This window comes from Halichoerus grypus, chromosome 8 (genome assembly GCF_964656455.1).
Source record: "Halichoerus grypus chromosome 8, mHalGry1.hap1.1, whole genome shotgun sequence".
NCBI lineage: Eukaryota > Metazoa > Chordata > Mammalia > Carnivora > Phocidae > Halichoerus > Halichoerus grypus.
Window position 1 is genome coordinate 68,527,278 of NC_135719.1, and position 21,025 is coordinate 68,548,302.

At 47.6% G+C, this 21,025-nt stretch overlaps 1 protein-coding gene across 1 annotated transcript in view; it reads left to right on the top strand.

Moving 5' to 3' along the window:
- The window catches only part of TGM5 (transglutaminase 5), a 29,548-nt gene extending 10,139 nt beyond the window's left edge, over positions 1–19,409 (top strand). Inside the window, exons 5-13 of the mRNA XM_036120054.2 lie at positions 2,063–2,191; positions 2,780–2,957; positions 11,891–12,029; positions 12,669–12,772; positions 12,874–13,113; positions 16,672–17,037; positions 17,524–17,684; positions 18,878–19,011; positions 19,199–19,409. Coding sequence (XP_035975947.1) covers positions 2,063–2,191; positions 2,780–2,957; positions 11,891–12,029; positions 12,669–12,772; positions 12,874–13,113; positions 16,672–17,037; positions 17,524–17,684; positions 18,878–19,011; positions 19,199–19,352 — 1,605 coding nt within the window. The 3' untranslated portion in view covers positions 19,353–19,409. The remainder of the gene's footprint in view (positions 1–2,062; positions 2,192–2,779; positions 2,958–11,890; positions 12,030–12,668; positions 12,773–12,873; positions 13,114–16,671; positions 17,038–17,523; positions 17,685–18,877; positions 19,012–19,198) is intronic.
- Positions 19,410–21,025: the final 1,616 nt, after the last annotated feature.

A 21,025-nucleotide genomic window follows, 5' to 3' on the forward strand; every position in this document is an offset into this window, starting at 1 on the left:
GTTTTGATCAGATATCTGTTTCATTGTAAAACTAATACATGGCTGTTTTAAAACTTTACAAGGAAACATTGCAAAAATAGGTACTTAGAGTATGAAGGCCATGCTAAGCACTGTCACCAGCATGGTGTATATTTCTCTACATTTTCTTTACTGTGTATATTCTAAAACATTATTTTATTTGTAAAAATAGCATCGTGTTCATCGCAATGCTTTGCAACTCCTGCCTTAATGAAAGTCTGCCTCCCAAAAAAAAAAAAAAAGAAAGCCTGCCTCCCACATAAAGCTCAGCCTCCAGCGGGTGCTCCAGGAAGTCCAGCACCATGCCAGGGAAGAGGGGTCTCTCTCAACACTGTTGCCGGGAGAAGACCAGCCCCGGCTGCCAGATGGCTACTGGCTGGGAAATCCTGGGGGCCCTTGTGGAGTCTTGTGTCCATTTGATATGGGTTCCTCTCCTGGATTTGCCCAAATAGAACTCTAACACATGTGGCTTTAGTCACACAGCCTAGGCCCATCAGGTGGCTATAGGCAAGATGAGACCTGGCAACCTCAATGGGCCCCAACTGACCTCCCCAGCTCCTCACTTAGCATGGACAAATGAGGATCTGGAGAGTCCCTGGAGACAGGAGCTTACCGTCATCTGTGAGCAACAGAAGTGAGCAACTGCTTCTTTCTGAGCCATGGATCCCTCCCTTTCTCCTTCCCTCTCATCCAGTGGACATTGAATGCCTGCTGAGTGCCAGGCAGGGTGCTAGGTGCTAGGGATGTGAAAGTGAATTAAATACGGTCCCTGAGCTCACAGTGTAGTGGAGACTCAGTCGCATAAGCAGGTCACTTACCATGCAGTAGGAATTGGCAAAGACTGAGATGAGCACAGGATGTTCTGGGAGCCTGGAGGAGGAGCACGTGGTTGGGCATGGAGCCGTCAGGGAAGCTTCCTAGGAAGGGAGGTGCTTGAACTGAGTTAGCCAAGTGAAGGCAAGTGGGGAAAATATCACAGAGGGAAGCATGAACCAAAACACAAAGGTGAGAAACAGTTTGGTCTGCTGCAAGGGTTACAAGGAATCTGGTGTTGCTGGAGCAAAATCATGAAGCAGAAGGTATTGAGACATGAGGCTGGAGAAGTAGAAGGGGGCCAGATCAGGGAAGGTATTATGTGACTTATAGAGGAGGTTAGAGCTTTGATTCTGAAGGCTTAGGGGCCTTTGAACATTTCAAAGCAGAAAAGTGAACTGATGAAACTGTCCGCTGGGGAAGATGGGTCAGAGAAGCCTCCTAATCTTGCTTATTGTCCAGGATATTACAATATGGGAATATTACATGGGAATAACTGCATTCATTTACTCTCATTCAACGTTGGAGTTGAATGTATGGAGTCCCTACTATGTGCTGGGTACTGTGCCAGGTCTGCGGCATAGAGTTACAAGAACAGCTGGAGAGAAACAGAGCATATGCTCAGGCAGGGAAGACAGAACTTGGCTCCATCATACCTGAAGCTAAACCAGGCTCGGGTTCAGGGAAAGCCTCAGATAAAATGGCATGCATGCCAAGCCCGAAGGACAAGTCAGCCTGCCTTGGGTGGGAAGTTTCCATACCTCACATGCTATTAGTCATTCTAGAGCCCGAGTCACAGATGCCAAGGCAAGTTGGCACCAGCACCTGAGCAGTAGTTGCCAATGATGAGCTGGGTCAGCAGCTGGAGGTAGAAGATGAGGCAACACAGTTTTGGCAAGAACATCCCATGGGCTCCGGGAGTGTGAGCATTGAAAGGTGAAGAGGGAGAAAGAGACTTTTTAACCAGTCAGACTATTGGGAAAAAAACTCCAGGGATTTGATTTGTAGGATATACAAACCGGGTGGGTTGTGACCACAGAGCGCTGAGACCCTGCACTTGCTCAGGAGGCAGTTCGTGTCTGGGCTACTGGACACAGTTACCTTCCAAACGGGTTTACATTCCACAAACACACTCTATTGGAGAGCCGCGTGGGGTAGGTCATGAATTTCTTTCCATATCTACGTGTGCCAATCATGGGTGTTCTGCCTCTCTGCATCTCCCCCCTTGTAGTTTGAAGAGACTATCATAGACATCTGCCTGGAGCTGCTAGACAAGAGCCTGAACTTCCAGAACGACCCAGCCACAGACTGTGCCCTGCGGGGAAGCCCCATCTACATCAGCAGAGTGGTGTGTGCCATGGTGAGCTGGGCTCTGGCTCTGCCCACCCAAGGTGTGTCTAGGGAGGGAGGAAGGAAGCCATGTGTGGGGTAGGGGTGCCGACTCACAGTGGCCCCCTACAATGGGAGGGATGAAGAGTCAAGAGCAGGGGCCCTCTGGCAAGGCCAATTTGGCTGTGACTAGGGAAAAAATCTGGGTAACAGGTTTTCTCAGCTGAGCTCTGAATTCGCTGGGTGGGGGCCATCGCCTCAATTAATTCCAAATTGCATGTTTTAGGGAAGGCTGAGTGTAGCTCTGGTTTGGGAAATGGTCTTGTCTTTTTGAAATTTCCTTTGCTCTGAAGTATTTTTAAGAGCTCGCAGAGCCGAGCTCTAGCTTTGCAGGGGGTAGGTAGAAATAGAATAATAAATTAATTAACAGTGGAGACAAGTCAGAACGGCTGGCTTCCCACCCCGACCCCTTCCCTAGCAGGTCTGGAAATTCCCACGTGAAATGAGATCAAAGAGTCCGTTGTGTCTCAGGCCCACAGACCTTGGGAGGCAGCCCACACATCACATCTTGCTGAGGAAAAGGACACTTCTAATGTGCCTATGTATGGTTTCTCTTCAGATCAACAGCAACGATGACAACGGGGTGCTCAATGGAAACTGGAGTGAGAATTACTTAGACGGCATCAACCCTGCGGAGTGGACGGGCAGCGTGGCCATCCTGAAACAGTGGCATGCCACAGGCTGCCAGCCGGTGCGCTACGGGCAGTGCTGGGTCTTTGCTGCCATCATGTGCACAGGTAGGGAGCGGAAAGGGCCCCATGGAGACAACCAAAGTGTACTGGCTCATGTCGTAGCCCTCTGAACCACTCTCGTCCCAGGCTTGCACAGGTCCCACCAGGGAACATTTCGAAGGAAGCCCTTTCTGTAAAACTGCCTCATCACTGGCTCCAGGCTTCATGTGTCTGAGCTTATCTTAGAGGATGGTTCTGAGGTAGAAATCGTACCCTTCCCTGTTCTTCCTTTGATTTTGGACAACCTAAGAGCCTGGCTAGAAACTGTCTGGTCCAAGACGGGAATGAGATGAAAGGCCAAGTAATTAGAAAAGTTACAAACTGATTAGTGCCCTTTCTGAGCCTGTAGAGTGGTCTTGACATGGAAGGGAAATGTGCTTCACAGTGGTGGTGTGGGCCACGGGGTCAGAGCAAGATGGCAGTTGAAGTAAAATGACTTTGAATATGGAGTTGTCTCATGTTCAGCAGGCCTAGAGGCCTGACTCAGGATAGGGAGGTAGGTGATGGAGGAAAATGGGAGATCAGTTTTTCAGATAGGGAGTAGATGCTACACTAGTAGAAGAAAAGCTAAAAAAAAATGTATGGGGCGTGGGGGCACCTGGGTGGCTCAGTCAATCAAGCATCCGATTCTTGATTTCAGCTCAGGTCATGATCCCGGGGTCGTGAGACTGAGCCCTGAGAGACGTCTCTCAGGGCTCAGCAGGGAGTCTGTTTGAGATTCTCTCTCTCTCCTTTTGCCACCAACCTCCACGTGGCCCCACCCCCGCTCAGGCTCCTGTGCTTGTTCTCTCTCTCTCAAATAAATAAATAAATCTTTTCAAAAATTAAAAAATAAAATAAATTTTAAAATATGTATGGGAGAAAGAAAGCAGATGGAAGTTGATTTGTAGGTGGCAAGAGGGCAAGCAGAAGAAAGAGGGGGGAGTGGTGAATCTTGAGACAACTGACACCTGGAAATGAGTCACACATTAGAGATAGCAGGAGGAAGCCTTTTGCCTCACCCAGGGCCCAACTTGCTACTGGTCCTGACCCTCACCCTGCCCCCCATGCCTAGGCCAGCTCTCAGCCTCTAGGCATGCATATGTGTATACTTGACTTGGGTCACAGTCAGGAAATTCTTATTCTTGTTAGCTGGGGAAAGAGGCCAAATAACAACTTTTGTTCACAGGACTCTCTAGTCCACCCCAGGGAGGCCAGCTTAGTGTTTATTGCAGGCTCAGCCTTTCATGTAGAAAGTCCCTATATGACAAAGGCGCCTGGGTGGCGCAGTTGGTTAAGCATTTAACTCTTGGTTTCGGGTCAGGTCGTGATCTCAGGGTCATGGGATTGAGCCCCACGTCAGGCTCTGTGCTCAGCGTGGAGTCTGCTTAAGAGTCTCTCTCTCCCTCTCCCTCTGCCCCTCCCCACTGTGTTCTGTCTCTCTCTGAGATAAATAAATAAATCTTGAAAAACAACAACAACAACAACAACAAAATTCCCTATATGGCAAAACCTGGTGCAGTCTCTGTGCACATGTGTGCTAAGCCCATCTCTGGGCTCTTGGAGGAAGCCTAGGGACCTCTCCGCCTCCAGCTGTGAGGAGCGAGCGCCAGGACTCCGGCCAAGGGTACATGGAGGTTTCTGTCAACACCTACAGAGGATGACTTCACATGGGTTGATGAGGAAGAAGTCCTGAGCTCTTCCTCCTCTGCTGCTGCAGAGCCTCGCCTTGAGTTGGAGGCTTTGATTCCCCAGGGACAGGAAACCAGGAATTCAACAGCTTTGATGCTCAGAGCCACAGAGACATGAGTGAACTGGGATGTCTGAGTCATCCAGGGAGCAGGCACAGGACTGGGAGGCAGAGAATGGATCATTCTTGTGCATAATGGAGAGGGAACTTTTCTCTGCATGGAAAAACCTAGAGACTAATGGGCTGGGTGTGTGTGTGTGGAGAGGGAGAGGACCAGGGTTTTGGGTGTGGTTGTCTGGAACTGGATGATGAGAGGGGTGCAGCCAGTGAATGGAGATTATGCAAGGAGAGCAGGCCAATTAAAATGTTTTTGAGAATCATGGCCCCTTAGTGACCTGGGAAGCAAAAGGTTGGGCAAAGTGGGTCAAATGTGGCTTGATCTACCTGTAGCTCAGGCAGCAGCAGCCTTCCCCAAAAGGGCCAGCATGGTGTATATTAATAAATATATCTGTTTGAAAAACTCATTTATTCATCCAGCCACACTTATTGAGTCTTTATTCTAGCTAGGCACGGTGCTTTAAGTACTCTTGGATACAAAGATGGGTAAGACCCAGCCTTTTTCCTCCACCAGAAGTTAAGGATTTATCAAATTCCTTAGCTCCATATAGCTGCCAAAGCACATTTATTAGTACTATTATTTCACACTCACAATAGCTGTCATTTACTGGGGATCTCTTTTGTGCCAGGCACTGTGCTAAACTCTTGACAACCTAGAACAATGGTGAGGCATGTGGACTCTGGAGGTAGGCTGCTTGGGTTCAAGTGCCAGCACTACCATCAGTTGGCTGAATAGCCTTGGGCAAGTCACTTAGGTTGTGCCCCAGACTTATAATGGAGGAAGTAATAGTACCTACCTCATAGGGTTATTGGAAGGATTGAGGGAATTCATACATGGAGAGTACTAAGAATAAATAGCTTCTGGCTACAGTGAATGTTTAGTAAGTACAGCTAGGATCACCTCGTTTGATCCCCCCAAATGACCTTGTGAGGTATGGTCTATCATCATCATCTTCACTTTGCAGACAAGGAAATTGAGCAGCAGGGCCAGTCCCAAGTGTGGCAGGCTGTGACCACTAGGCTGTACTGATGCATAAACCTCACCAGCAGCTGCCATTTACCCAGCATCCTCTAGGCTTCAGGCAAATACTGGGCACTTTCACTCATGACCACCTGCAAAGTAGATATCATTACCATCATCTTACAGATGAGAAAACTGAGGCTTGAAGTGATCAAGTGACTCTTGTCTGACTCAGAAATGCATTCTTCCCTCTGCAGCACTGCTTCTGTTCAGAACGGCCTTTTTAAAATCAACATATTAATTTCAACTTCCTCAAGAAAAATCACCAAAAGGAAAATTTGCATGCATCAAAGATACACTTATAATTTTCGAACGGGCTTTTTCTTTGACATCCATTTAGTTGGCTGTTATTTGGGGAATTTCAGACAAATCTCTGGCCTACCTTTTCTGTACTCCGGGCTGGCCACCCACAGCTCTTAGTCATCAGGCTTTTTCTGTTCTGGCCATCCACTCCCTGTGACCAGGAACCTGGAGAGAGTTCCAGCAGATACCCCCCTCCACTGGCCATTTGTCAGGGTTCTAAGGCTGGTTCCTTTACACTCTCCTTGCCCTTTTATTTATTATTTATTTTTTTAATTATGTTCTCTTTGCCCTTTTAAACTGCACTTTTTTTTCTGTGTCCCAGGGCAGACTAACTCACAGTGCCCCAGTACTATCCCTCCTCACTGCAGTTCCCAGAGCTGGGGTGGGTGTTAACTTCATCACCATGTCTCCCTCTCTCTTGCACTCTCCATGTGGTCTATCTTTTGTTGTGCAGAAGCTGTTCAGTCAGCCCTCAGTTCTTCTTCAGAGGAATTGCTCTATAAATAGGTGTAGATTTGGCGTGCCTGGAGGAGGTGAGTTCAGGGTCTTCCTACGTCGCCATATTGGACCGGAACTCCTGAATTGTACACTTTATAAGGGTGAATTTTATGGTATGTGAATTATATCTCAATAAAGTTGGGGTTTTGTTTTTGTTTTAAAGTCAGGCATCCTAGGAAGGTGCCTGGTCTGTTCCTGCCCACAGCTGCATTGGGTGGGGGCGGGGGCAGCAATGACTTGAAAGACATGAATGTTTACTGTGAGCAGGCCTATGGGGCATGATCCCCTCCTCTGTAGACACCTGGGCCCAGGAGCCATGGTGGGAAGGGTGGTGGGAAATGAGGAGGCTGTGTTGCTCGGGCCTGGGCCCTCCTCCCTTCACCCAAAACTACCCCATGTGTATATCTTTTGTATATTTGATCCCCTCTTATGCCTTGCCTTGCAATGATCCTCTGCTTAAAACTTTTTTGAACACACCTGGGCTAGATGCCCATCTAAGATTGCCTCTCACTCAGTTGTGTAGTGGCCTCTATAAAGTACCTCATTATCTTCATTTGAATACAACTCTTATTCTCATTGTTTTTACTGAGCCTTTAGCTCTCACAAAAGGTACCTCAGCCAACGTCCTGGTGCATTATTTTGCCTCAACCTTTGGCTCAAACACAAATCTATTATTCTCCATTGATTTATGAGACATCTTGGATTGTGTGGAATGTTCCCTTACCAGGTTGTGGGTTAATATATGTCTGGCACCTAGAAAAATACCTGGCACATGATTAGCTTTACATAAATGTTAGCTATTACATTTAGTCGTACTGATACTGTTTTAATCTCAGCCTTTTGGACGCCAGAGGTCTTGCTGGGTCTCACTCACAAAGTGTTTCTAGTCATCCCCTACAATTCAGTTCCCCATCATCTCCATCACCTTTTTTACATTATTTCCTTTCTCTGTTCCATGGAGTGTTTAGGGTTAAATTAATCATATTCCTCATTTCATAATATTTATCATAACAGGTCTGCTTCAGGCCCCTTTTTAAAAAATTAATTAACTAATTGGTGTTTCCTCCCTTTTGTCTTATAACCTGTTCCTATTCACCTCCCCCCATGATAGGGAAACATTTTGATGTATTTAATATGTAACATTGTCTCTGAAAGTGCTCTTACAGAAGAAAGAGTATATTGTTATAGCGCAATGTTTTGTCCAAAATTTTTTTGTTTTATATATTGTATTTTTCATCTTTATAAGTTCCATGAAATCATCTTTCTATCTTCCATTTCACTTCTTATGTTCATGTTTTCCTTTACCTCCTCTTGAGCATATTTATAATATTTAAAATAGCTGTTTTAAGGTCCTTGTCAGTTAATTCTATCATCTCTGTCATTTCTAGATCTAGTTCTATTGATTGACATTTTTCCTGGTTATGAGTCATATTTTTCTGCTTCTTTACATGCCTGGTAATTTAAGTAGACAATTTTTTTTTGAGAGAGAGAGAATGTGTGAGTAGGGAGAGGGACAGAGGGAGAGAGAGAGAGAGAAAGAATCTTAAGCAGGCTCTACGCTCGGTGTGGTGCCTGATGTGGGGCTCGATCTCTGATATCATGACCTACATTGAAATCAAGAGTCGGACTCTTACCCGACTGAGGCATCCAGGTGCCCCTATAGTAGACATTATTTTTTAGAGCAGTTTTAAAATTCATTGCCATTGCAGACAGTCAAGAACAGTTCTAATATGACCTTGTGAAGGTATATCTGAAAAGTCAAGACAATATAACCATCTGGGTTTAAGCAACAATTAAAGGCATAGGAGCAGAAGATACTTTTACCATTTGGAAGCTTAATGTGTCCAGGGAGAAATTAAAAGATGCTAAATATCATCACATTTAAATGCAATCACTTCAACTCTATTAGCTGAAGCTTTGACTGTATTCTTCAGTATAAACCACGGAAGTGTGGCAGCAAAGCTGACCAAACAAATTTCAACAAATGGAACTCTAACTTTCCACTGAATTCTCTTTTAAATGGGAGCCACATTTCCACATGAAGAGGTAGTAGGGGAGCAGTGGAGGGAAAAGAACTGGTGAGAAGCTTTGCAGCCAGTCCTGAGACAGACTCCATGTTTTAATACACCACTGGGATGATGTCCCTCACCAGTCAAAAATGAGCTGTGCTCCTTGAGGACAGGAATGTCTTTCATTTTTGTGTATGCGTCTAACCCATTGCCTGGTTAATCTCAGGGGCTTGATACGTATCACTGAATGAGTGCTGAATGGCTGAGAGAAGAGGCATAGTAATTCATGCTGGGAGTGTGGTGTGGTATCTACCTTGGGAACCCTGCAGCCCTTTCCCAATTCAGATATCTTGTCCACCTTTGTCTAAGTGTCACTGTGTCAGTGTGCATGCACGTGGGTGCACACACAAACACACACACCTCCTTTTTACGGAGGACTCAGCTCCCACAAAATTATCACCATAAGAGTCATCTGAATCTCAGGTCAAACTGTGACTCACTAGGACTGATAGTCTGCAGAAATCTTATCCACAGGTTAAAGACAACTCATGTCAACATAAATTTAATGAGCATCTACTCTGTGCCCAGCACTGTGCTGGAAACAAAGAAATGCAAGAAAAATGTCCTCTATGAGTCCTACTCTAGGCGGATTTGTGATCTGGCTGACAAGATAAGTCAAATGCAGGAGATCCCAGAGAGTTCCATCCAGTGATAAAATATGCGGCACAGGTGAGAGCATGGGAAGGGAGGCCAGTGTGGCGTGAAGTAGGCAGTGAAAACTTCACAGAGAACGGTGCACTGAGAATGAGGTGCTGCCGGGATGCCTAGCGAAGTTGCAGCAGTGGTGTGGCTTGTCGCTAGAAGCATGGGGATGCTTTGAGATCAGAGAAACGTGGGCTTAAATCCTGCCCTGGCTCTCCTCTTTCTGCCATGTGACCTCAACCTCTCTAAGCTTCAGGTTTCTCCTCTTTAAAGTGGTGATAACCCCAGGGTTGTGGAGATGATTTAATGAGATCATGCCTGTGCAGTGCTTAGCACCGTGCCCGGCATGATGTCGTCAGCTGGCAAGGAGGATAAGTGCAACTGGGGATGTGTTTAGAAGCAGCGAGGTCTCCATACAGGCTCAAGATTCAAATTCAGGAGTTGTGGGCACACAGGGAGAGATGAGTCCATGAGACAGGATGAGCTCTTTGCGGGAGGACAGAGTAAGCAGGACAGAGGGAGCAAGAGCCCAGGAAAAATAGATGTGTATGACTGCATGCAGATCTGAGCACTGTTAGCTCCCATCGTGTGATGTGGAAGCTAAGGGAGGCCTCACTCCCCATGTAAACAACCATTCTAGCCCCACCGTAGCCTCACTGGGACAAGCTGTTGTTCCCCATCCCAGGCCTCTCACAAGCCAGGAAGAGGAATGAGTGGGAATGGATCAGGGCAAATCCATCACCACTCAAAGCTTATGCTCTACTGACAGTCAAGCTTGATACCCAAACCATAGCCCAGTCATTACGATAGTGCTGTGTGTCAAGTCAGAAATCACCGGAACGGGCAAAAGATTCATGAGACACTCATTCACCCATCTAGCAACGAGGCACCAAATTTCTGCAAAACAGGTCTGGCTCTGTGTTGCTAATGGCTGTATAATGGTAAAGATGAATATTATACAATCCCTGCCCTCAGGAGGGCCAACTAGCAAACAAATCATTACAAGCCGTGTCCTATGTCTACTAGAGAACTTCAGAGTGCTGTGAGAATAATGACCTGTGTTCAGGTGGGAAAGGTCCATCCAGCCTTGTTGAGTAGGAGCCGATACCATCACTGACACTCCAAGTGGCTGTTTATGAATTCATCAGTCAGGGTGCATTTCGGAGGCTTGCTTCCTGCTCTCCCTGCCCACCCTCCTTGGCGTGCCTTCTCTTATTATCATAAGTGGTACCCACCCTCCTGACTGTAATCTTAGCATAAATATGTTCAGTGCAATGCTCCTGAGTCACCTGAATGCTCTTGCCTTACTCCTGTCTCATGTTCCTTTAGTGGCAGCTTTTCTAAACTTCACCCTCCCCTCTGAGGCTGTCCTGTGTTACCTCCACCCACAATTCACTTGTCAGCTCTCCTCACTCCCTGCCCTCATTCCTTGGCCCTGCACAGACCTGCCACTCCAAGAGAGCTCCAGGTTCCCCTCTGGGCTTCTCTCCTCTCCATTCCAAGCTGTATCCAGAGATGTGTCCCCACCCTGACCTGGAGAGGATTTGTGCCAATATTTGATCACATAGGAAAATGCTTGATGTGTTTAATAAGATGAAAACACTAGAGCGCTGAACTGTGTGCATAATACTGGGAGGGGGGCTCAGAATTGAGTACGAGCTCAACAGTGAAATCAGGATTTGAGTGATAGGTCTGCAACTTCCCAACTGTGTGACTTTGGTCAAGGTTGCCAACTTTTCTTAGCCTCTGATTCTTAATCTTTTAACATGAGGATAATAATAGCAGCTTCCATGTAGAGTTGTCCTGAGGATAAATTAGCAACATGCCTGGTGGGTATTATTATTATTGAATTATTTTTATTATATTATTATTGAATGGGGTGACCTGCCAATGCTGGACTTGAAGTGGGAGGGTCCCCAGAGCATTGGTGGTAGGACAGGCTGGGGGATATTGCTGTACGTAAAGAGTGCAGAAGGGGGGAAATATGGCAGGGGACAAAGAAAAGAAGTTGGCTGGCAAAGGGAAGATACCTCCTCAGGAATAAAAGCAAGGGTGTACCTCCTTTCTAGAATTTCTCTACCAGGTACAAACTCTCACTTTTCTAAGCTTTTGTTACAGTTTCCATCCTTTTCTGCCTTCCTTTGTGATGCTTTCCTTGATAAGTTTCCAAGACAATACACCCATGGGGAAGGGGGAGTCCAAGCCACAGACCTCTTTGTCTAAGAATTTGATGGTCTGAGCCAAAATTCTAGCTATTTGGCTTGAAGATGGAGATTCACGGCCAAGAGAGAAGTGAGACTGAGTCAGGCCACTGAGTCTTGCCAAAGGGGGTGTGCCTGTCCCCTGCTGCTTGCAGGCAGGAGAACTCACAACTTGCTTGGCCTTGGCATTGTTTGTCCGAGCAACCAGAAGCCCAACCTTTGCCCGGAGTCTCTTCCATGAGCCCCAGAGAGGAGCTCAGGAAGGTGGGGAGAGAGGTTGGCAACATCCTCAACCCATAGCCGCAGACAGCTCCTGACCCGTCCTGCAAGTGCCAAATGAATGGTTCCCCTGGGCCCAGGGAATCCGTAGGATTCCTGAATCCACAGCCCATAGGAGATTTTTTTTGGTCTTTCTGCAGTGATGAGATGCCTGGGGATCCCCACCCGTGTGATCACCAACTTTGACTCTGGCCACGACACAGATGGAAACCTGATCATAGATGAGCATTATGACAGCACGGGCAGGATCTTGGAGAACAAGAAGAAGGACAGTGTCTGGTGAGAGACAACCTCTCCGTCTCTTTCCAGGGCAAACCCCTTCAGCAGAGAGCGGGTCAGGCCTGCGCCCACGAGCGTGCTGCCCTCTCATGCCCCCCTCACTTTCACCAGTCCCAGGGCTCTGGATCCCCAACTCAAAGGCTGAGACACAGCTGAACACAAAACCGATTCTGAGTTTAGGATCCTCACATCCCAAGAGCTTTCTCCCCCGGGTGAGGTTTCCCTCTTTGTCATCTCCTTCATTTAATATCAGCCTGCAGCTCTGGCCACAGGCGGGCCTGAAGCCTCACCCCCAGACACACCATGACTGGCCCTGTGAGTCAGCAGCACACACAGGAAAGGGCCATGAGGACGTTTTGGAGGGAGTGAGAGAGAGATTTTTAACTTCAGTTAGTTCTAGAAGCCTTCACTCTCTATTCACAGAAGAAAGCTATTTTCTGAGCAAGTCGAGGCTCACACAGGAGGAAGAGCTGCTACCACTCCCCCACGGAGGTTTGAAGGCCTAGGGTGCACTAAATCTGTCTTTCTACTTAGCGGGCCATTTGCCCACCATCCCCTGCCTTGCTCTGCAAAGAACACAAGCACTACAAGCTCTCCCTTAGCTTCATTTGACACTGACTCCTCTGGCTTCTCCTTTAGGAACTTTCACGTGTGGAATGAATGCTGGATGGCCCGAAAGGATCTCCCTCCTGGATATGGAGGCTGGCAGGTGCTGGATGCCACACCTCAGGAGACGAGCAACGGTGAGGCTGTCCGGAAGGCGGAACCCACTCCCACAGACACCGCCCTTGCCCCTGCCTGACCCCGCAGCAACGGCCCATCATGGCTCTTCTGTTCTCCTCAGGCCTCTACTGCTGTGGCCCTGCCTCGGTCAGAGCCATCAAAGAGGGAGAGGTGGAGCTGAACTATGACACAGCCTTTGCCTTCTCCATGGTGAATGCTGACTGCATGTCCTGGCTTGTCTACAGAGGGAAGGAGCAGAAAATTCACCGGGACACGAATACGGTTGGCAATTTTATCAGCACCAAGGGCATTCAAAGTGATGAGCGAGATGACATCACGGAGAACTACAAATACATAGAAGGTATGACGGAGCCAGCCCCTGCCGGAGACCAAGTCCTGGGGACACCCTCCCAGCCAGCTAGGGAACCAGACAGAATCTGAGGGACAGAACCCAGGTCCACTGTCTCCTCAGTTTTAAGGTCCCAGTTGAGATGTTCCCACTGCCTCACTTGCTTGTGCCCACCGCCACCCCACATCCCACAGGCCAGTGAGCAACCTCCACAAGACGGTCACATTGACCATAGGGCCACTGACAGGCATCCCATCAATAGTATGTGAGTCCTTCCCTCTGCCTTCCTGAAAAGTTAGCCTCCTTCTCAAGATGGGAGGGGATTTAGTAAACCCTATCCTATTAATTTAATGAATTTCATTTGACATATTGTCTAATTAACTTTGTTTTATTGAGTATTTGGAGGACAATCCAGACCACTAACCAGCACCACGGCTAATATAAGGCCGAATGTTTACTCCAACACCTATCCCCTGCAGAGGATGGGTCTGAGGGGGGCGGGGGGGTACCTGGCAGGGGCTTCTTACTCAAGTCAGCAGGGGTGAATAGGCAATTAAAGTAGTCAGGCATGAACTAATTCCCAAAATTTGAGAAACACCAACCACTCGGTTCAACCACAAGGGAGCCAAGTGAAAATATACAGTCTATGAGGGCCAGAAGCTGAGTGAGCGGCAGGAGCTGAGCAAGAGTGAATCAGGAAAATAGGGGAGTGGCAGGTAGCTGAGCAGTTGCTGGGAGTGCTGGGGAGTAGGTATCCGTGGTTTGTCTATGTGGGCCTTTGGGACCCACAGAGAAGCTCCAGAATCTGAGCCTAGGAAGGGGTTTTACACAGTGAGAGGCAAGCATTGAACACAGCCCAGGATGCTGCTCGTCATCCCCTTCACCTCCATCCACTCTGGGGTTATCTTGGTGGGGTGCCCAGAACAGGTCCTGAGGCAAGGATTCAAGTACAAGTGGTTGATCTGTGAGGCCATCCAGGAACTAGTGGAAGGAAGGAGAGTGAGCAAGTGAGACAGGGGAGCGGAGGAGGCCAACACAGGGTGCCTCGTCAAGCCCGTTAGCAGCACAGGCAGCTGGAGCTCAGCTCCTGCTGGGGAGCTCTGTGAGTGGGGTTGCCAGGGAAAATACAGGATGAGTAATTCTTTCATCTAACCATGTCCCAAATTATTTGTTGTTAATCTGAAACTCAATTTACATGGCCCTGTATTTTTATTTGCTAAATCTGGCAACCCTATCAGGGATTCAGTATCAAGTGTAGAACACCACCACAGATTTATCCTACCCAACAGGCAAGGGGGCTAGGCTATTTATCCACCAACTCCTGTCAGTCAGGGATTGAGGCCTTCTCCTTGGGGTATCAAGTCCCTAGCACTTTCGGCCTGCTCCACACATAGGCTAAGGCAGCTCTGGTAGTGAAGAAAGCCTCAACAGAGTGGAAGGTGCTAGAATTTGGAAGTAGGGCATGTGGGCACTGAACTGGCGAGCGCTAAGGGGATGTGGGGGGGCATTGACAGCATTTGCTAGAGGTCCATGGGGTTCCACTGTATTTTGGGGGGTTTGTAGCTATATTCCTGTGGGCCTGAGGGTGCTGCTCAGTCGGGCAGTATTTGCTCTCCTCCCACTCAGCCTAACAGGATCTGGGGGTAGAGCAGACCACAGGTGAGCTAAATCTAATTCATATCTCCCTGGGCCCACTCTTGCTGAAGCAGATGCCTTGAGATCCTCTTCTGCCTGGAACCAGGCTTAGAATAACCCCCAGAGCAAGGGGATAAAAAGTGCCTCTGCCTGGGGAGGATGTGGGGGCAGACTGAAGGGGTGGGGACAGACACTGGGGGCAGTGAGTGCTAGGTGAACACATCTACTAGGATTATTAGGGAAGCATGGGTGAGTATTCCTGCCACGGTACCTCCCAGGACTGAAGCCAGGCCTCTCTGGGAATTCAGCTTGCTTGAATTTTATTTTACTTTATTTTCTTTCTTTCTTTCTTTTTCTTTCTTTCTTCTTTCTTTCTTTCTTTCTTTTCTTTCTTTCTTTCTTTCTTTCTTTCTTTCTTTCTTTCTTTCTTTCTTTCTTTCTTTCTTTCTTTTCTTTCTTCCTCCTTCCTTCCTTCCTTCCTTCTTTCCTTCCTTCCTTCCTTCCTTTCTTCTTTCGGCTTCTCACTTTCATTTCCAGGACTTAGTCTACACCTGATCAATCATTTGGTTCTGGAACAGGAAATCACACCATGCTGCTGTCTTTAAGAGCCTTACTCTTCCCCATTTGTGGGCCTTTATCTTTCCCATGGGGAAGGCAGAATAGAGTCCCATGACCATGAGCACAGATTTTCATGTTGGGTAGATTTGGCTTCCACCCGGATTCTGCACCTTGCAAGTTGTGGGACTTGGACAAATGACAGGACCTCTCTGAGCCCCATTTTACTCATCTATATATGGATTATTTTGTTGTTACTGGCGAGAATGTGGAGAAAGGGGAACCCTCGTGCACTGTTGGTAGGAAGGCAAACTGGTGCAGCCACTGTGGAAAACAGTATGGAGGTTCCTCAAAAAATTAAACATAGAACTACCATATGACCCAGCAATTGCACATTTGAGTATTTCTCTGAAGAAAACTAAAACACTAACTTGAAAAGATATGTGCACCCCCATGTTCATTGCAGCATTGTTTACAATAGCCGAGCTACGGAAACAGCCCAAGTGTCCACTGATGGATGAATGGATAAATAAAATGTTGTGTATATATATATATACACCATGGAATATTATTCAATCACAAAAAAACAACGAAATCTTGCCATTTGCGACAATATGGATGGACCTTGAGGGCATTATGCTAAGTGAAATAAGTCAGACAGAGAAAAATACTGTATGATTTCCTCTCTAATATGTGGAATCTAAAAAAAAAAGAAAAGAAAAGAAAAGAAACCAAGTTCATAGATACAGAATACAGATTGGTGGATACCAGAGGCAGGGGGATGGGATGGGAGAAATGGGTAAAGGGAGTCAAAAGGTAAGTAAATAAACAAATAAAAAAGTGCTAGTGATTTATTTTATTTTTTAAAGATTTTACCCATTTATTGGACAGAGAGAGAGAGCACAAGCAGGGGGAGCGGCAGGCAGAGGGAGAAGCAGGCTTCCCGCTGAACAGGGAGCCTGATGTGGGACTCGATCCCAGAACCCCGGGATCATGACCTGAGCTGAAGGCAGTCGCGCAACCACCTGAGTCACCCAGGTGCCCAGTGCTAGTGATTTAAAAAAAAAATAGTTCTAGGCCTTTTGTGGCACCAAAGAGAAGGTCCAAAGGGCCCTCCCTATCTCCACTGGGGAGCATCAGGCTCCTTGCTCAGTGGAGAGCCTGCCTCTCCCTCTGCCCCTACCCCTCTCGTGTGTGCTCGTGTGCTCTGTCTCATGTAAATAAATAAAATCTAAAAAAAAAAAAAAAGAAAGCACCTGTTGAATGGTAGGGAATGTCTGTTGTTGGAAATGAAGGTTTTAACAGCCCTACAGTGTTTGGCCAAGGCTTACCTCCCTGGGTCAATCTGGCCCACAGCCAATGCTGTCTCTGCCCTTCCAGGTTCCCCCCAGGAGAGGGAGGTGTTCCTGAAGGCTCTTCAGAAGCTGAAGGCTGGAAGGTCTGAAGACCCCCACCAAGCAGACTCACAACATTCCACACCTGAGCCACGGAGCGGGGACGGCCTTTGGAGGCTGCACACACCTTCCCTTCGGCCCAGTGATATTGTCCAGGTCTCCTTGAAATTCCAGCTGCTCGACCCGCCCCACATGGGCCAGGACATAAGCTTTGTCCTGCTGGCTCTCAACATGTCACTCCAGTTCAAGGACCTCAAAGTGAACCTGAGTGCCCAGTCCCTGCTGCATGATGGCAGCCCCCTGCCCCCTTTCTGGCAGGACACAGCCTTTATCACACTCTCTCCTGAAGAAGGTATGGGCTCTGGGTCTGGGCATGGGGACAGTCTGTGTACACAGAGTGCATTATGGAAATGCCAGTGGGGACAAGCCAGACCACAAGGTTCTGGGGACAGATCTCTGTGACACTAGTCTTCCTTAATGTCCCCTTTGGCACAGATTCCTTCTCCCCCCATCCTTTTCTCCTTTCTCTTCCTCCTCCTCCTCCCCTCCCTTTACTACTTCAAGGAAGGGAGCCTGGTTTAGTAGGGGAAGCCTGAGCTTTGGAGACATCCAGAACTTGGTTAGAACCTCAGCTCATCCATTCACCAGGAGAATGACTTTGGGGAAACCATTTTACCTCTCTTAACCTCAGCCTCTCCACCTGAAAACTTAGTACCTGCTTTACTGGGGCTTAGTACATGTTGGTCCTCTCTTCTCCAAAGAAGGGTTCCCCAGATCCAACCCAGGCCTAGCTGATTTTCCCAGCTACTTTCACCTCATCTTTTTGTTTTCTCCCTAGCAAAGACCCATTCCTGTAGAATTCCCTATTCCCAGTATAGCCGGTACCTGTCAACAGACAAGCTAATCCGCATCAGTGCCCTGGGTGAAGAGAAGAGCAGTCCGGAAAAGATCCTGGTGGACAAGATCATCACTTTAGCCTATCCAGCCATCATAATTAATGTAAGTGGCCTGGGGGCTCCTGGGGATCTGGCGTGGGGTTGTGGGGAGTGCAGCCCTCTGAGAGTCTGTTCAGGAAAGCAGCCCCTCTTTTCCACTTCCTCGTCTGGTGTCCCCAGGTACCTCCCTATCGGGAACATGAGATTCATCTGAAAACATTGGACAAGGTGTCCATCCTCTTGCACCATCAAAGTCCTTATGGGTGGACCTTGAGCAGGTGCCATGGAGAGGACGGGAAGAGATCCCGCTCTTGTGCCACCTCCCACTGTTGGCCTTCCCTGGGGTCAACATGAGGAACTATGAGCTCAAATGGGAGGAAGCTGAGTGGGAAGAAAAGCACTGCCTGAGGTCAGCTCAGGTGTGATTTGCCATTTCTTGGCTGTGCATTCTTGAACAAGTCCCTGGGCCTCTGCTTCTTGAACTGTCAGATGAGAGGATTAGACTAGCTGGCCTCTGAGGACACCGCCTGCTGTGACGTTCTGTGGTCCTCTGAATGGGAAGACTTCATGGGTTTCTTCAGTGCTGTCTCCCCAGGCCAAGCAAACTCCTAGACCCTACCAAGCGAGCCTGTGGTGCCCCCTGGTGGGGAGCATCTGGCCAACCCAGCCACTGGAGTCTTGTTTTAGGGAGGGTTTCCAAAAGTGCCTCCAGGTTTCCTGAGGCTACTTCCATCTCTCTACAGTCTTGAATGTTCCATTGCTCTTCACTCACACAATGGGGCGAAAGGAAATGAGCCCGTTATGTTAAGAGGGAGAAATGGGATGGAGTGGACTTGCAGTAAGAAAGTGCCAAAGAAGATTCTATCCATTCAAATTATGCATGAGAATCCTTCGGGATTATTTTACACTTGGAGGAAATCCTTGGAGCAGAGGAAACATCACTAGAGGCTCCAATTTATCCGACTTTTCCATATGCTGGGTTGAGGGATATAAAATATTTTATACAAACATCTATGAATGTATAAATGAAGCACAGTTTTACATAACTATCTCATGTTTCTTCTATTTCATTTTTAAAAAACATTAATGATAACCCATCGAGTTGGTTTTAAACCATAGCTGGAAAAACATGGGCCACAGAAGTCCAGCTCTTCAGGAAATAGATCTGAAGAGCAATGCCCTCTGTAAATGTTTGGTGAATTGGGGAATGAGATTAATCTTCTGCTCCATTCTTCTCCTCTGGATCTCTCTGTTTAGGTTTTAGGAGCTGCCGTTGTGAACCAGCCACTCTCCATCCAGGTGCTGTTTTCAAACCCCCTCTCAGAGCACGTGGAAGACTGTGTGCTAACTGTGGAAGGAAGCGGGCTCTTCAAGAAACAGCAGAGAGTCCTGTGAGTGCTGGCAGCGTGCGGCCTTTGCCCCCATCCTATCCTTTCACGAGCCTTCTTTCTGTTGACGGGCACCGAGGCCAGTCTCTGAGAACACCACGAAAGGAAAGCCCTGGTTGCTCAGTGGAAAAGAGCTTTGGGGTTCTCATGATGCCCATGGTCTTCTAACATTCTCTTTTCTCTGCTACAGCATTGGAGTCCTCAAACCTCAACACAGGGCCAGCATCACACTGGAGACTGTCCCCTTCAAGAGTGGCCAAAGGCAGATCCAAGCGAATCTGAGGAGCAACAAGTTTAAGGACATCAAGGGTTACAGGAATGTCTATGTAGACTTGAGGTTATAAATTCTAGAACAATGAGCCAGATGCATAGATTTTAAGCATCAGGAGAAGGTGCAAGTTCAAATGCAAGCTGTGCCACTCCGCACCACAACAGAGGCTTTGCGGGGCTCCAAAGTAAGCAGCAGAGGAGATGTCAGCGGTGGATAGTCCCCTGGGCCATTTGCACAGCTCCCCAGGACTCTGATCAGAGCCCAGGGACTCTATGGTATCCAATCCAGAAGTGTGAGATAGCACAGAGGTCTGAGGACACTGGTTGGACTTGGTCAGGGCTTACTGCTCCCACCCCAAAAATTGGCTGAGCAGCTCACTGTCATTTTGTCACTGCAGTGGCTAGCACCCTCGTCCCAATAAACTTCAGTCCTTATTCTCACCCCCTTTGCACCCATGCAGTCATCACTTTCCCTGCAGCAGCCCCCACCTATTGCCTGGACGCTGGCAGTGTCCTCCTGTTGCAATGCTGGAGTCCATTCAAGGGTGACTTACTGAGCGCCTAGTATGTGCCAGGCACTGCTCTGAGTGTAGCGGAGAAGACAGTGAGCAAAGCAAAGGCTTTGCCCCCATGGAGCTTACATTCTATTTATGGTGGATGGGCGGGATATAGACAATAGACATGTCAACAGGTAAGGAAGGTATTTACAGATGATGTATCAGTCATGATCTGGTTGGGGAAACCAAAACCCCGTAAGAGTTTCTACATACTACTGACTCTTTGTATCTTGGGGGGAAAAAGCCTACGAGATCTCTCACTTGGCCTTCCTTTGAATCCCTTTCCATATCACATCTAAGATGTCCCTCAATCTTAACAGTTCCAGCCTCTTGGCTCAAAGTCTACCAGTACATTGTGGTGCTGGGTGGACCTGGAATGACCGTGATTCTGGAGATAAAGCCAGCTGAATAATGCAGTGAAGTAGATTTTTGATAGGGAATGAAGTACTCTCAGACCTTTCTATTGGCTGTAGCTTGTGTGTTTGCTCCTTCTGAACCAAAGCAATTCCAATCATTATCTCCTCTCAGATACACTGCTTTCTCATGGCACTGTGCCAAGTTCGAGATGGAGAAAGGCATGATGCACCTGCCCTCCAGGCACTAGCTACATGACTGAGACAGCTATGTTGGGCATATAGTAAATGCATGCACATGAAATAAATACTTCTATTATATATAAACAAAAGGTTAAGTGTAATTGATCAGAGGGAGAGAAGAGGGTGTGGTGAGAATTACATAGCAGGTTGAGGTCCTATTAAAGAGTAGGCTGAGAACCAGGAGAACCCTGACAGCAGGGATCGGGAAGTAACATATAATTTTTTCATTCTGTAACTGTTGCCTAACAATCATGAAAAATGATTTCAGGAAAACATTGTGGATGGGAACATCTTACAGAGACAGTGACCTCTGAAGTACTTGGAACATTTCAACTACCACCCTCAGACTCTTTCATGAATCTTGATTTTAACACTACATTCATTAACACTTTCACTCAGCAAATATTCACAGAGTTTCTACTAGGGACCAGGCCCTGAGCTAGGCAGTGAGGACACAAGAAGGACCAGGGCCTGCCCTCAAGGAGCACAAGTCTAAGCATGTGGAGAATGAAAAATGAATAGGTTATAACACAGAGTGGTGAGAACTACTGTTGGAGTGAGTGTAGGGTGTTGCGGGAGCACGAGGAGGGACAG